Source organism: Sycon ciliatum, chromosome 1, assembly GCF_964019385.1.
Source record: "Sycon ciliatum chromosome 1, ocSycCili1.1, whole genome shotgun sequence".
Taxonomy (NCBI): Eukaryota; Metazoa; Porifera; class Calcarea; order Leucosolenida; family Sycettidae; genus Sycon; species Sycon ciliatum.
The window spans coordinates 42,964,977-42,977,394 of record NC_088643.1 but is presented as its reverse complement, the minus strand read 5'-3'; the positions used below and the strand labels follow the sequence as shown (position 1 = coordinate 42,977,394).

Here is a 12,418-nt window from a genome sequence, read left to right as displayed (position 1 = left end):
ACAGCATTGTGTGCTTACATGCATCTACGGCCTTGTGGATGCAATTGAGTCTCACATACATGTACATGAAATATTGCGTGTAGTGCGGCATCAGGTGTTAACATACAGTGGCTAAATATTTTTCTCGCAATAATGACCGTATTCGCCACAAGTGTGTTTATGTCCAGAGCCAACTCAAGTCCTGTATTATTTATGACCATGACAATAAGACTTCCGGGCTGAAATTCTTCTATGACAGGCATGAGCACTTGCCTTACAATCATGAATTATTCGTGATTGTACGAAGTACATATTCGCTGTTGCATCAATTTTGCACCATTTACATTGTAGTGCCACTAGTGGTATCACCTGCATGCGTATTGAGTCAAACAAGGTTACCTCTGTATAATTATGCTTATCGTGGCTATCAAGAGCTTCGATGCAAATTCCCAGCTGACGAATGGTGTCCAGCTTGTGTTCAGCTCAGCTGGCACTCACAACTCATAATAATTGCGTTCTAGACGCCAGATGAGATGTTTCAGCTACAATGTAGACACAACGTCCGTGTTCAAGAAAGCCGTCACTTCATCTTCTGTCCATCCTCAATAGCACGTTCAAGCAAATACGTCTGAAACACAGTAGCGACAATCCGACAGCGGCGACACGCCGTCTTCTCCGAATGAGCTTCTACCGTTCTAATTCAGATTCCCCCAATTGGCCAAAAATGTCAAAATAAATAATAGATTTCCACCAAGCTCGCTAGAATCTTGCGAACCGTCAACATGCAGGCATTTCAAGTGTTCGAGCGTGCGTTGGTTTTGCTCAGCGGCTCAAGAACATTCGCCAAGCGAAAAAAAGTCGATGAGAAAGATGTAATGGTGGACGAAATTACGAAAATCGGAAGAAGGTATTCGACCCAGTTCGACTATCCTGGACTGGATTGGCAACGTCCAACAATCGGATTCGTATTCCATGGGGTCTCATGAGCTAGTGTGCCAAAGGGCGTTTAGTTGGAGCTTCAGTGCATCACCTTCGCCGAAAGAGGCCCTTTCTGAGATTTGGCCGATGGACTACTACAAAAAGGCAGAAGTGCCTGTGCGCAACTAGCTGCGCATGCAGTAGTGTGCACAATCTTGTGACGTCATTTAATACTAGGGTCAACAAAAAAAACTGTATGCAAATCTTTACGAGGCACGAGGATGATCATAATATGAGTGCATGGTCTTTGCATATGGAGGATCTAGGAAGTGAAAAAATATTCTCAGCTGAGCTGAGCGCTCTCTTTTCGCGAATTTCGATCGACTCAGAAAAGTCCCCTGACGAGTTCGAGTGTCGACTGTTGGATTTTCAAGCTGACTGTTTCCCAAATTGTTGCAGAAGCCTTTTGTTACGAGTCACTCAATCTCCGGACATCTGTTACGAGTTATGTGGATCCTTTGATCTGCTTTCTTGACCTCTGTTCCTTTAGTAACTTGCCCGGATAGCTTTCTGCCTCACCAGTACGTTTAAATATTTTGCCTTTTTTATTTTCATTGTGTTCCACCATGTTCAATTGGGTGCTGTTACCTGCATGTGCTTGATAAGATCCTGTAAAGATTTCCATGATGTACCCCTAATTTCAACATGCAAGTTTGTTCTATTACCGCCCTTTCTCTGAGTATTATTCGGGCGCTGACTCGCGTAAAGAAAAATGGCACGAATCAAACAACTCGTGACTATCTAAAAAAATGCAATTGTAGTTATGAAAACCTAACCAACTGTGCTGAATGTCTTTTTCGATTGCCACAGTTCAGGGAGCCAGCGCCCATGGCTGATAGATATCGCAGCAGAGAGCCGCGAGACCGTGATTATCGAGATGGCTACTCGTCTCGCTCACATACCAGTGGCCATAGCACGTTTTCATACGGTCATAGACGTAGCCCCAGTCCTGGCCTGAGCCATCATTCACGACGGCAGTCACCACCTCAACCTCCTAGGATGGCAGCCCCTCCTGCTTCATCCATCCATACAATGATAGCCCATTCCTGCACCAGTATATCTCTTGATGAAAGGTAAGAAGCCTGTCCTGTCCCCATCAGTTTAGTTTTCAGGTATACAGCCAACCTCTTTAATAACGACCCCGGGTATAACTGTTAACAACAACTCGCGAATACAGTCAGACCTCGCTTATCCGGCCCTCTTTTATCCGGATCCCTCGCCATCCGGAAGAAAATCGCTGGATACCAATGTGCAGCAGATGTTACGCATACAACATAACTGGACCTCGCGATCCGCATACCGGTGCATGATTGTGTGTACGAACTGGTTGAAATGTGTGCAAAATGCTTCGTCGTATCCGTTTGCACGTGGCTTGCAGAAGCTAGAATCAGGGAGTTATACAAGCAAATGAGGTCCTTGACTGGCTGGATGCATGCGGATAGCACTCAGTTGCATGCACTTGTCATTTTCCTGGCTTGCTTTACATACGGTGCGCGCTAGTTGTACTACATAGGGCCCGTCTACATGTATGTACGATGCCACCTCTTTTGATGTGCCACATGCATACAGTATGTGTGTTCAGTTGTCTGGTTCCCTCACCTATCTGGATATTTTTGTGGAAAACGGATGTGTGCGGTTAAGCGAGGTCTGACTGTACATGTAACGACACAGTCTTCAAACCTAGTGATCATTTGACTGTATACTTTCAACCTCATGAATAATGGCAACACGCGAATAACGGCACCATTCTCATGCACGACTGTGAGTCGTTATTTACAAGGTTGACCTGTCACCATAATGTACATGTATGTCATGTACTGGGACAGTTACTGTGTGTGTGTGTGCGTGTGTGTGTGTGCGTGTGTGTGTGTGCGTGTGTGTGTGTGTGTGTGTGTGTGTGCTGTTACATGCATGTGCCGTTTAATCATCACTTAAATGTACTCCAAAGCATGCACTTTCAGCCGCACGATCCGCTGCCCGTCACAAGCTGCTGCATTTTTGGATTGTGCAGCTCCTTGAATTTTACACAGAAAATGCCTTGCGCTTCTCATGCCGATGTCATCTGTAAAGTCTGTCCGTGATAGGCTCGTTTTTAAATGCTACTCAGCCACCGTAGGTTAAAAAAATGTTATGCATCTCTCTGTGCTACCTGTAATTAAGTGGCAGCTCTCTGCCATCTATGGTTGTGTAGTAGTTTGTACAGTTGGGTGATTGGGAACTCATAATAGCCTGCGACAATCGTTATGGCTTTGCTATTCGTGATTTTTCCCACATCTTCAGATTCACTGCATTAAAGCGCACGCGCTCTGCATCACCCAGCCCTCCGCCGCGAGATTCTTTGTCCAGTGGAAGTGCTAAGAATCGCCAGTACTTGGATCAACTCGCTCATCGCACCGACGTTCTGGACAAGATTGAAGGTGATTCTCGACGTCAACGCTCGCGAGACCGAGACAGGAGTCCAGTTGCGCCTCGCCAACAGCGGGCAAGTAATGGCAATCCGCACAGCGAGTCGCACAACAGTTCACGAAGTGATCGACTTGAGGCGACCAAGCGCATTGCGGCTTCACGCTCCCGGGGCAATGTGCACAGCCGTCTCGGAATCAACAGGACTGTTGGTGGCGGTGGAGCAGCAATGGCCACAGCCCGGCCTGGCAACAGACCAATTCCGAGAGATGGGGGTGCTGCTGCTACTGGTGCAGTAAATTATAGTCAATTTGTCAAGCATCCCCGACCCCAGCAGCAGCAGCAGCAGCATCAACAGCCGGCACAGCACCAGCAGGACCACTCTGGGCAGAAGCGAAACGCCGGTAAAAGTGTGGACGACCTGGATGATGAACTGGATGCGTATATGAAGCAGCGTGCATAACGTTACAATTCACTCATCTCTAGACTGCTGCGTTGACGTTTGTACCTACCTTGTGCATCCATGCTGTCCTATTGCTTCTGCTTCCTGCGTGCATCAGTATCTGTCACGCCTTCTCTGCTTTACTAGTTCCGTTGATTGTAGTTAAAGAGTGTACTGTGTCCCGTGTCTCGTCTCTCATAAAATCTTCTTTTGCCTTTTCTTTGTCTCCGCAATCACACGGTTCACTGTGTTTATGCGCTTTTTAGTCACCGGTGTCGGCTGTATCTTCGGACATCCCTCTTATTATTGGAATATCTACCAGCTTTCACTGGACTGTTGTAATACACAACCCTTCTCGCGCTGCAGCCTTTCCTGGGATTTGTTTGTTTTGTGTCTGCAGCTGTGCCACAATTCTCTGTTCATTTTTGTTGTGCTTGGCATTTTCATATTTGAACTTCAAGTATGCTAGCTTAGTTAAGCAGATCATCTTGTTGCATTCTGCCAAAGGGTTTATGTTATGAAGCTTGAGCTTTGAGTCGCTTGTGACTATGCAGTTTGTCCGTGTGTGCCGACGTGTACATACATGTATCGCTCTGCCGACATGCAGATGGTAGAAAATGGGCTTCTGTCGGTAGTACTCAGTACTGTTGCTATGTAAGCCTTGCTTCATCATACAAGTTGTAAACCCCAATGATGCATGTAGGCAATATTGCACATCGGGGATTGTGGCATGCTTCGATTCCCATCATGATGTAGATGTAGCGGCTGGATAGCAGCTAAATCCAGGCAGCAGTGGATCTACTGACTGTCTGAAGAAGCCGCTTTTACAGGCGGACAAGAGTGAAGACTTGCCAACATCAAGTCTTCAAGAGGCACAGATCAGAAGTCAAGACAGATAAAAGATGAATACTCAGTCTCTAATCAGAATCATTAGACTTGTGAGCATTTAAATAATTATAATAATGAATTATAATAATTATTTTATTATGATCTGAGCATGCATGATCACTCAGACCAAAACTGCAAAAGACTCTTGCAGTAGACCATGCATGGTAGACTGATCATGTCAGGCTGAGGGCCAGGCCCAGGCCGGGCTAGGCTAGGCAGGCTAGGGCCGGCCAGGCGGAGTCGAATTGAAAAAGAAAAAAGTCTGAAGAAAAAAACTAGCTCTCTCTGATTGCTATGGCAAATATGGCGTTCTGATCTGGAGGAATTTTTCACAAAAATAATTGAATGCAATAAAAATCTGGCAAACAATTCAAATTTTCACATTGCATTTGCAAACATTGTACATGTATGAGCTGAGTACAGTATCTGATTCATTTACGAAAATTACGAAAAATTGGGTTGCGAAAGAGCATTCCGATATACATCTTTAGAGAACATTTTCTTTCTCAGACAACGCTTGCACTGATGCCCTTTGTATATTCGTGCTCTTTCTTTGACGGCCATCTGTTTGGATCGAAGAGTTCTAAACAGAGCCGATGTAAATTGTTGATGGCCTGACATCAAACGTAAAAGTTCTGCTGATGTCTTGCCACGCGCAGTATATGGTGGTGTCTGTAGCTGGCAGAGTTGCCTCGAGGTGCAGTTGCAGTTGTCTAGGTCAGCCTGCAAGTAGGCTGGTTCACCAGGGTGCTGCTCCTGCTGGGTTGGATCCTGTCACTGGTTACAGGCAATGGCAACAGCAGTTGAACTCACAACGACAGAATGCTGAACAGCAGCAGCACTGGCAGACAGTCTTGAGGGACCGCCATGCAGGCAGCGTTGCCAACTCTGTTCACCCACCCCGATACAACGGGGCGCCTGGATATGGCCAGCAACAGCAATCTCATGTCCGTAGCTATGCACAACAAACAGCACAGCCAATTCATCATCGGCATGGCACTGTGCCCATGGTTCAAGCTCATCCGGCGATGTCCAATACCCATATCCCAGCTCAGCAACACAATCAACAGGTGCAGCTACAACAGGCGCCGACATCTTTAGCATCTGCAGCTACCTCGGCAATATTGCAGAGGCCTGCAGCTACTGTTGCTGCATCCAGCAGCAATGTCGCAGCTGTGTCAACGGCGTGGAAGGACATGTGAGTTTGAGTCAGTGTATATATCTGTATTTATAATGGCATTAATTGGCCGTCTGTGTTATGGCCCCCAGTGGACGAGTTTGCACCATTCCACCCTTTTGCTACCGGTGACTCTGCACGATAAGACATTGCGGTACTCTTGTTCCGTCTTGTCATTGAAGGTACATGTACCACTCTGTGACTTTGGCACTCCAGTATAACAGTGTTATTGGCCTACTCGAAGTTTGTGTTTGTTGCTTACTGGTATAATATGTCTAGCTAGTCCGCACTGGATAAGTTCTTCCTTGTGGGCAGCTTGCCTAAAAGTTCAACTGCCGACCCTGCTTGTTCATCCTGTTTTTTCATGCACACACACACACTGTGGTGCTTATAACATCTACAGAGCCCAGAAAGCCAACTGAAAAATGATATGTGTAACAATTGTAGCTGTCTCGGCTTTCGTCCTGGAGTTGTTCATCAGAGTTACGAGTATGCAGTGTCACATGTCTACAGCCTATGTGACGTGCTTCTCGCACATGCATGGACAGTGCATGCTTTGGCATCGGCTGATCGTCAAGACAAATAGTTGTCCGACGGCTTTGTTCTAGCGGAAGTATTCACGGTGACGTCGTGCTCATCAAGACAATTCTTCATGACGGTCACGAAGAGCAGAAACATTGAAAGAAAAGTTCTTGTTGTACGTGACTTGTGAGGACTAGTGGGCAAGTTGATTGCTCATCATTCTAAGCTACAATGATCCCATTTCTTGTTCTGTCATCAACTAGGGCCAGCGACCTGGAGAAGTACCTCAGTGGCAAACAGGACCCCCTGGTTGCTCTGTTGGTGCAAGCTAGAGCATCTCCGAAGGCAGCGTATCTAGACGTACTCGCACTGACCCTGGAGGAAGAGCTCACCTCGCACCAGGCGGCCTTACTGTGCTGTGAAGCATGCCGCATTGCGATCGAGTTGGACGTGGTCAGCAGCAGCTCTGTTCCCCTGTTGTTCCTACAATATGCTGATCAGAATGCTGTCGGCTTGAGCGGTGTGGTAAGGTATCTCGTGTTGATTCACTGAAAAATGCATTGGAATAAGCTATATGTACGTAATGCTGATGACTGAAAACAGTGAGAAATGATCCACAGGTAGTGTTGGAATTACAAAGAACACAAATTATTGATGTTCATAGCAAAATGTTTTAAGGTGTGTTGCGTTGTCTTTAGCTATGCCCTGACCCCACGCCTCATGTCATATTTCTCCTTAGATTGGAATGATGCTGAGGGCATTGGATGATTGCTTGGCGGGTGTTGAGGCACCAGTTCTGATCGCGAAGAGAGATTCAGCAATGGCTAGCATTCGCAAGCAAGTCCTGCCAGTGTTGCATCAACTGCCCACCAAGCAGCTGATTTCTCTCGCCATGGTGTCGGTGCAAGCGCCAGAATTCTTGAGTCATGTCTCTCTGGTATGTAGAACACTGCTGTTTCTAGATGTCCGTATGGGTGTGCGTGCTTGTGTGTACGTTTGTGTTTGTGTGTGTGTGTGTGTGTGTGTGTGTGTGTGTGTGTGCATGTGTATGTGTGCATGTGTATGTGTGTGTGTGTATGCGTGTGTATGCGCACGTGCGCTCGCATGTGCGTATGTGTGTGTGTAGGTGCGCTCGCATGTGCGTATGTGTGTGTGTACGTGCGTGTGGCTGTATGTGTGTGTCTCCTCTCTGTTCTCTCTCTCTCTCTCTCTCTCTCTCTCTCTCTCTCTCCTCTCTCTCTCTTCTCTCTCTCTCTCTCTCTCTCTCTCTCTCTCTCTCTCTCTCTCTCTCTCTCTCTCTCTCTCTCTCTCTCTCTCTCTCTCGCTGTATGAATGTTCTCGTTCAGTTCCATTTTGCCTGTGTTTTACCTGCTGATGAGAAGGCATTGAAAGTACTTGAAGATTTGTCGAAAATGTTGCTTATTGGGAGCCTTCAGTTTTTTTCTCTAACCCTACGTGTACTTCGATGTGCATGGACATTTAAAAAAAATTGTTGCTCTGTTGAAAATCGTGCACGCAGAACGTTTTGCCGCAAGTCGAGGTCATTGATGTGACTTGGCTCTCTCATCTGGTATCAGTGCTGGCACGCTGTGGTGTTGGCGGTGGCGGTGGTGGCAGTGCTGCTGCTGCTGCTGGATTAGATGACACAGCGACAAAGGCTGAGCAGCATCGTTCATCATCTCCTATGCCGCTGGTGATGGACAAAGCCATGAAACGCTTTTACTCTAAGCCTGAACTAATGACATCCGAAGCGGTGAGTTGTGTTCGTTTGTAGCACTATAGTAGTCAGTAGCTGTGCCCGGAAGAGTCTTTTTCCCGCCTGTATTGACATGTTTTTCAACCCGGATGATAGCTCAGTACATGTACATAAAAAAAGATGCCTGTTTTGTGAAGAAGGTTGACCTGGGCAATAACTAATATGCTGTCACATATCCATGTACGTGTACATGTGTGTGCGTGTACACTGTGTGTACACGTGTGTGTACACGTGTGTGTGTGTGTGTGTGTGTGTGTGTGTGTGTGTGTGTGTGTGTGTGTGTATGTGGATGTGTGTGTGTGTGTCCCATATGGTGCAGTGGTATGTGCAGCGATTTCCAATCGATAGGTTGCGGGTTCGATTCCCGACGATTATGGTCACACACGTCTTTCTCCTCTTTCTCATTCTCCTAGCTCTTCTTTCATTCTCCTGGGTGGTTACCAACAGCCAGTGTATGCCGGAGTATGTGGTGTGCGTGTGTAAAAAAATAAGAAAAAATGAAAATTAGGGAATCACTGGCCAGAAAAAGCCACTTCAATCAGCTGTGTGGTGGATACCAGGCTAGAAAATAGTGGCGGTCAATTCATCAGCCTTGCAAGCTGTTGAATGGTGTAATCCCAGCACAAGTTGCTATGTCTAACATAGCTGTTCGCTATCATCGCTTCCGCGATGGGCATGTCTGAGGTCTGAGGTGTGTGTGTGTATGTTTGTATGGTACATGATGTGTATGTGTATGTGTATGTGGTCGTAGATGTGCGTACTTGCCAACGCATAAGTATAATAATATGCATGCCTCAACTATATGCATGCACATGTCTGTGCCATGCGTGTGCGACTCGTGTACATATTTGTGCTTGTAATCTCCAACAGCTTGGAAACATTTCATCTCTTCTTCGCGATGGCGTCATTCCTAACTCGGCGGAGCTGCGTGAAATGCTGGAGGCGTGTCTTTCGTCGGCGGCGGCTGGAGATCTGGAAAGGACACTGTCTGTTGCAGAGACACTGACACAAGCAGCTGGCAATGAGTCACCGACGGAGCAGCTTCAGCTGAACCTTGCTAAGGTCTGTAGACCCTGTACTTGTCTTGATAGAGCACCGTATTTCACAATTTAATATTCCCACAGAGCTTTCGGCCCTATTCCCGTTTACTGCATTCCCAACTCGTCGCAACCACGCGCTCTCAGCCTAACCACGAAGCATAAAGGCACCAGCACAGCAGGGACACTTCCGTTGACAGATATATATTTTCCACGCCTCTAGACCGTATTTCCCCCGAATATAAGTCACACCTTTTCACACTGAACTTCAAGAGCAAAGGCGGGGTGCAACTTACAAGTTACTATTGAGCGTGACTTCTTACTTATGTCAATGTATGGAAACAATTTGGCTCAGACCTGAAAATGGGGATGCGACTTAGAATCGTGTGTGACGAATAATCGGGGAAATGCGGTATTTTAAAGTTGAAGGATGCACATGCAGTAACGAACTGGGAGAGTGATCGTCGTGTGCACAAGAAAACAGTGTGTGCAGTTGCCAGTCGCGGATGGGTCTGCCCACTAATGTTATTGTCCGCTTGTTGACACATCATCTTTCATGTCAGCTGTCCCTGGGCCATGGTGGCCAAGTGTGTGATACTATGGCCAGCAAAGTTGCAATGTAACAAGCATTCATAGCTGTAGGTTTCAAGGTGTACTTACACTTTGGTTCTCAAAGATTTTCAGTGGCAGCGACTCATGTCAAGCATAGTTCAAGTATTGGCCAGAGCATCTAACCCCCAAGAGTACCTGACCTCCAGGGATACCTAACTCCTATGAGTACCTAACTCTTGGGGGTACCTAACCCCCAAGAGCACCTAACCCCCATCAGTACCTAGCCCCCACGAGCACCTAGCCCCCACGAGCACCTACCCCCCCCCCCCCATCAGTACCTACCCCCCACGAGCACCTACCCCCCACGAGCACCTACCCCCCACGAGCACCTAGCCCCCACGAGCACCTAGCCCCCACGAGCACCTACCCCCCACGAGCACCTAACCCCCACGAGCACCTAACCCCCAAGAGCACCTAACCTCCGAGAGCACCTAACCCCCACGAGCACTTACCCCCCCCCCCCATGAGCACCTACCCCCCACGAGCACCTACCCCCCACGAGCACCTACCCCCCACGAGCACCTACCACCCATGAGCACCTACCCCCCCCCCCCCCCCCCCCACGAGCACCTACCCCCCACGAGCACCTAACCCCCAAGAGCACCTAACCCCCAAGAGCACCTAACCCCCACGAGCACCTACCCCCCCCCCCCCCCATGAGCACCTACCCCCCACGAGCACCTACCCCCCACGAGCACCTACCCCCCTCGAGCACCTACCCCCCACGAGCACCTACCCCCCACGAGCACCTACCCCCCACGAGCACCTACCCCCCACGAGCGCCTACCCCCCACGAGCACCTACCCCCCACGAGCACCTACCCCCCACGAGCACCTACCCCCCATGAGCACCTACCCCCCCCCCCCACGAGCACCTATCCCCCACGAGCACCTAACCCCCTTCAGTACCTACCCCCCAAGAGCACCTACCCCCCCCCCCCCCCCCCCCACGAGCACCTACCCCCCACGAGCACCTAGCCCCCACGAGCACCTACCCCCCCCCCCCCATCAGTACCTACCCCCCACGAGCACCTACCCCCCACGAGCACCTACCCCCCACGAGCACCTACCCCCCACGAGCACCTAGCCCCCACGAGCACCTAGCCCCCACGAGCACCTACCCCCCACGAGCACCTAACCCCCACGAGCACCTAACCCCGAGAGCACCTAACCCCCACGAGCACCTACCCCCTCATGAGCACCTACCCCCCACGAGCACCTACCCCCCACGAGCACCTACCCCCCATGAGCACCTACCTCCCACGAGCACCTACCCCCCACGAGCACCTACCCCCCACGAGCACCTACCCCCCACGAGCACCTACCCCCCACGAGCACCTACCCCCCACGAGCACCTACCCCCCACGAGCACCTACCCCCCATGAGCACCTACCCCCCCCCCCCCACGAACACCTACCCCCCACGAGCACCTAACCCCCACGAGCACGTATCCCCCACGAGCACCTAACCCCCTTCAGTACCTACCCCCCAAGAGCACCTACCCCCCACGAGCACCTAACCCCCATCAGTACCTAGCCCCCACGAGCACCTACCCCCCACGAGCACCTACCCCCCACGAGAACCTAGCCCCCAAGAGCACCTAACCCCCATCAGTACCTAACCCCCACGAGCACCTACCCCCCACGAGCACCTACCCCCCACGAGCACCTACCCCCCACGAGCACCTACCACCCACGAGCACCTAGCCCCCACGAGCACCTACCCCCCACGAGCACCTACCCCCCACGAGCACCTAACCCCCATCAGTACCTACCCCCCACGAGCACCTAGCCCCCACGAGCACCTACCCCCCACGAGCACCTACCCCCCACGAGCACCTACCCCCCACGTGCACCTACCCCCCACGAGCACCTACCCGCCACGAGCACCTAGCCCCCACGAGCACCTACCCCCCCCCCCCCCCCCCCGAGCACCTACCCCCCACGAGCACCTACCCCCCACGAGCACCTACCCCCCACGAACACCTAACCCCCACGAACACCTACCCCCCACGAGCACCTACCCCCCACAAGCACCTATCCCCCCCCCCCCCCACGAGCACCTAACCCCCAAGAGCACCTAACCCCAACGAGCACCTACCCCCCACGAGTACCTACCCCGACGAGCACCTATCCCCCACGAGCACCTACCCCCCACGAGCACCTATCCCCCACGAGCACCTACCCCCCACGAGCACCTACCCCCCACGAGCACCTAGCCCCCACGAGCACCTAACCCCCATCAGTACCTACCCCCCACGAGCACCTACCCCCCATGAGCACCTACCCCCCCCCCCCCACGAGCACCTATCCCCCACGAGCACCTAACCCCCTTCAGTACCTACCCCCCAAGAGCACCTAGCCCCCCCCCCCCCCCACGAGCACCTACCCCCCACGAGCACCTAGCCCCCACGAGCACCTACCGCCCCCCCCCCCCTCCCCCCATCAGTACCTACCCCCCACGAGCACCTACCCCCCACGAGCACCTACCCCCCACGAGCACCTACCCCCCACGAGCACCTACCCCCCACGAGCACCTGCCCCCCACGAGCACCTAGCCCCCACGAGCACCTAGCCCCCACGAGCACCTACCCCCCACGAGCACCTACCCCCCACGAGCACCTAA

At 51.0% G+C, this 12,418-nt stretch overlaps 2 protein-coding genes across 2 annotated transcripts in view; both read left to right on the top strand.

The window, feature by feature from the left end:
• Window positions 1-1,272: 1,272 nt before the first annotated feature.
• Window positions 1,273-4,330, top strand: LOC135827214 (serine/arginine repetitive matrix protein 1-like). Its single transcript, XM_065339745.1, has 3 exons — window positions 1,273-1,478; window positions 1,768-2,030; window positions 3,238-4,330. The coding sequence occupies exons 2-3, from the start codon at window positions 1,786-1,788 to the stop codon at window positions 3,821-3,823; spliced, it is 831 nt and encodes a 276-aa protein (XP_065195817.1). The 5' UTR covers window positions 1,273-1,478; window positions 1,768-1,785; the 3' UTR covers window positions 3,824-4,330.
• Window positions 4,331-5,096: 766 nt separating this feature from the next.
• Window positions 5,097-12,418, top strand: part of LOC135827205 (uncharacterized) — a 32,915-nt gene continuing 25,593 nt past the window's right edge. The window contains exons 1-5 of the mRNA XM_065339736.1: window positions 5,097-5,888; window positions 6,653-6,914; window positions 7,129-7,326; window positions 7,909-8,142; window positions 9,016-9,207. Coding sequence (XP_065195808.1) covers window positions 5,332-5,888; window positions 6,653-6,914; window positions 7,129-7,326; window positions 7,909-8,142; window positions 9,016-9,207 — 1,443 coding nt within the window. The 5' untranslated portion in view covers window positions 5,097-5,331. The remainder of the gene's footprint in view (window positions 5,889-6,652; window positions 6,915-7,128; window positions 7,327-7,908; window positions 8,143-9,015; window positions 9,208-12,418) is intronic.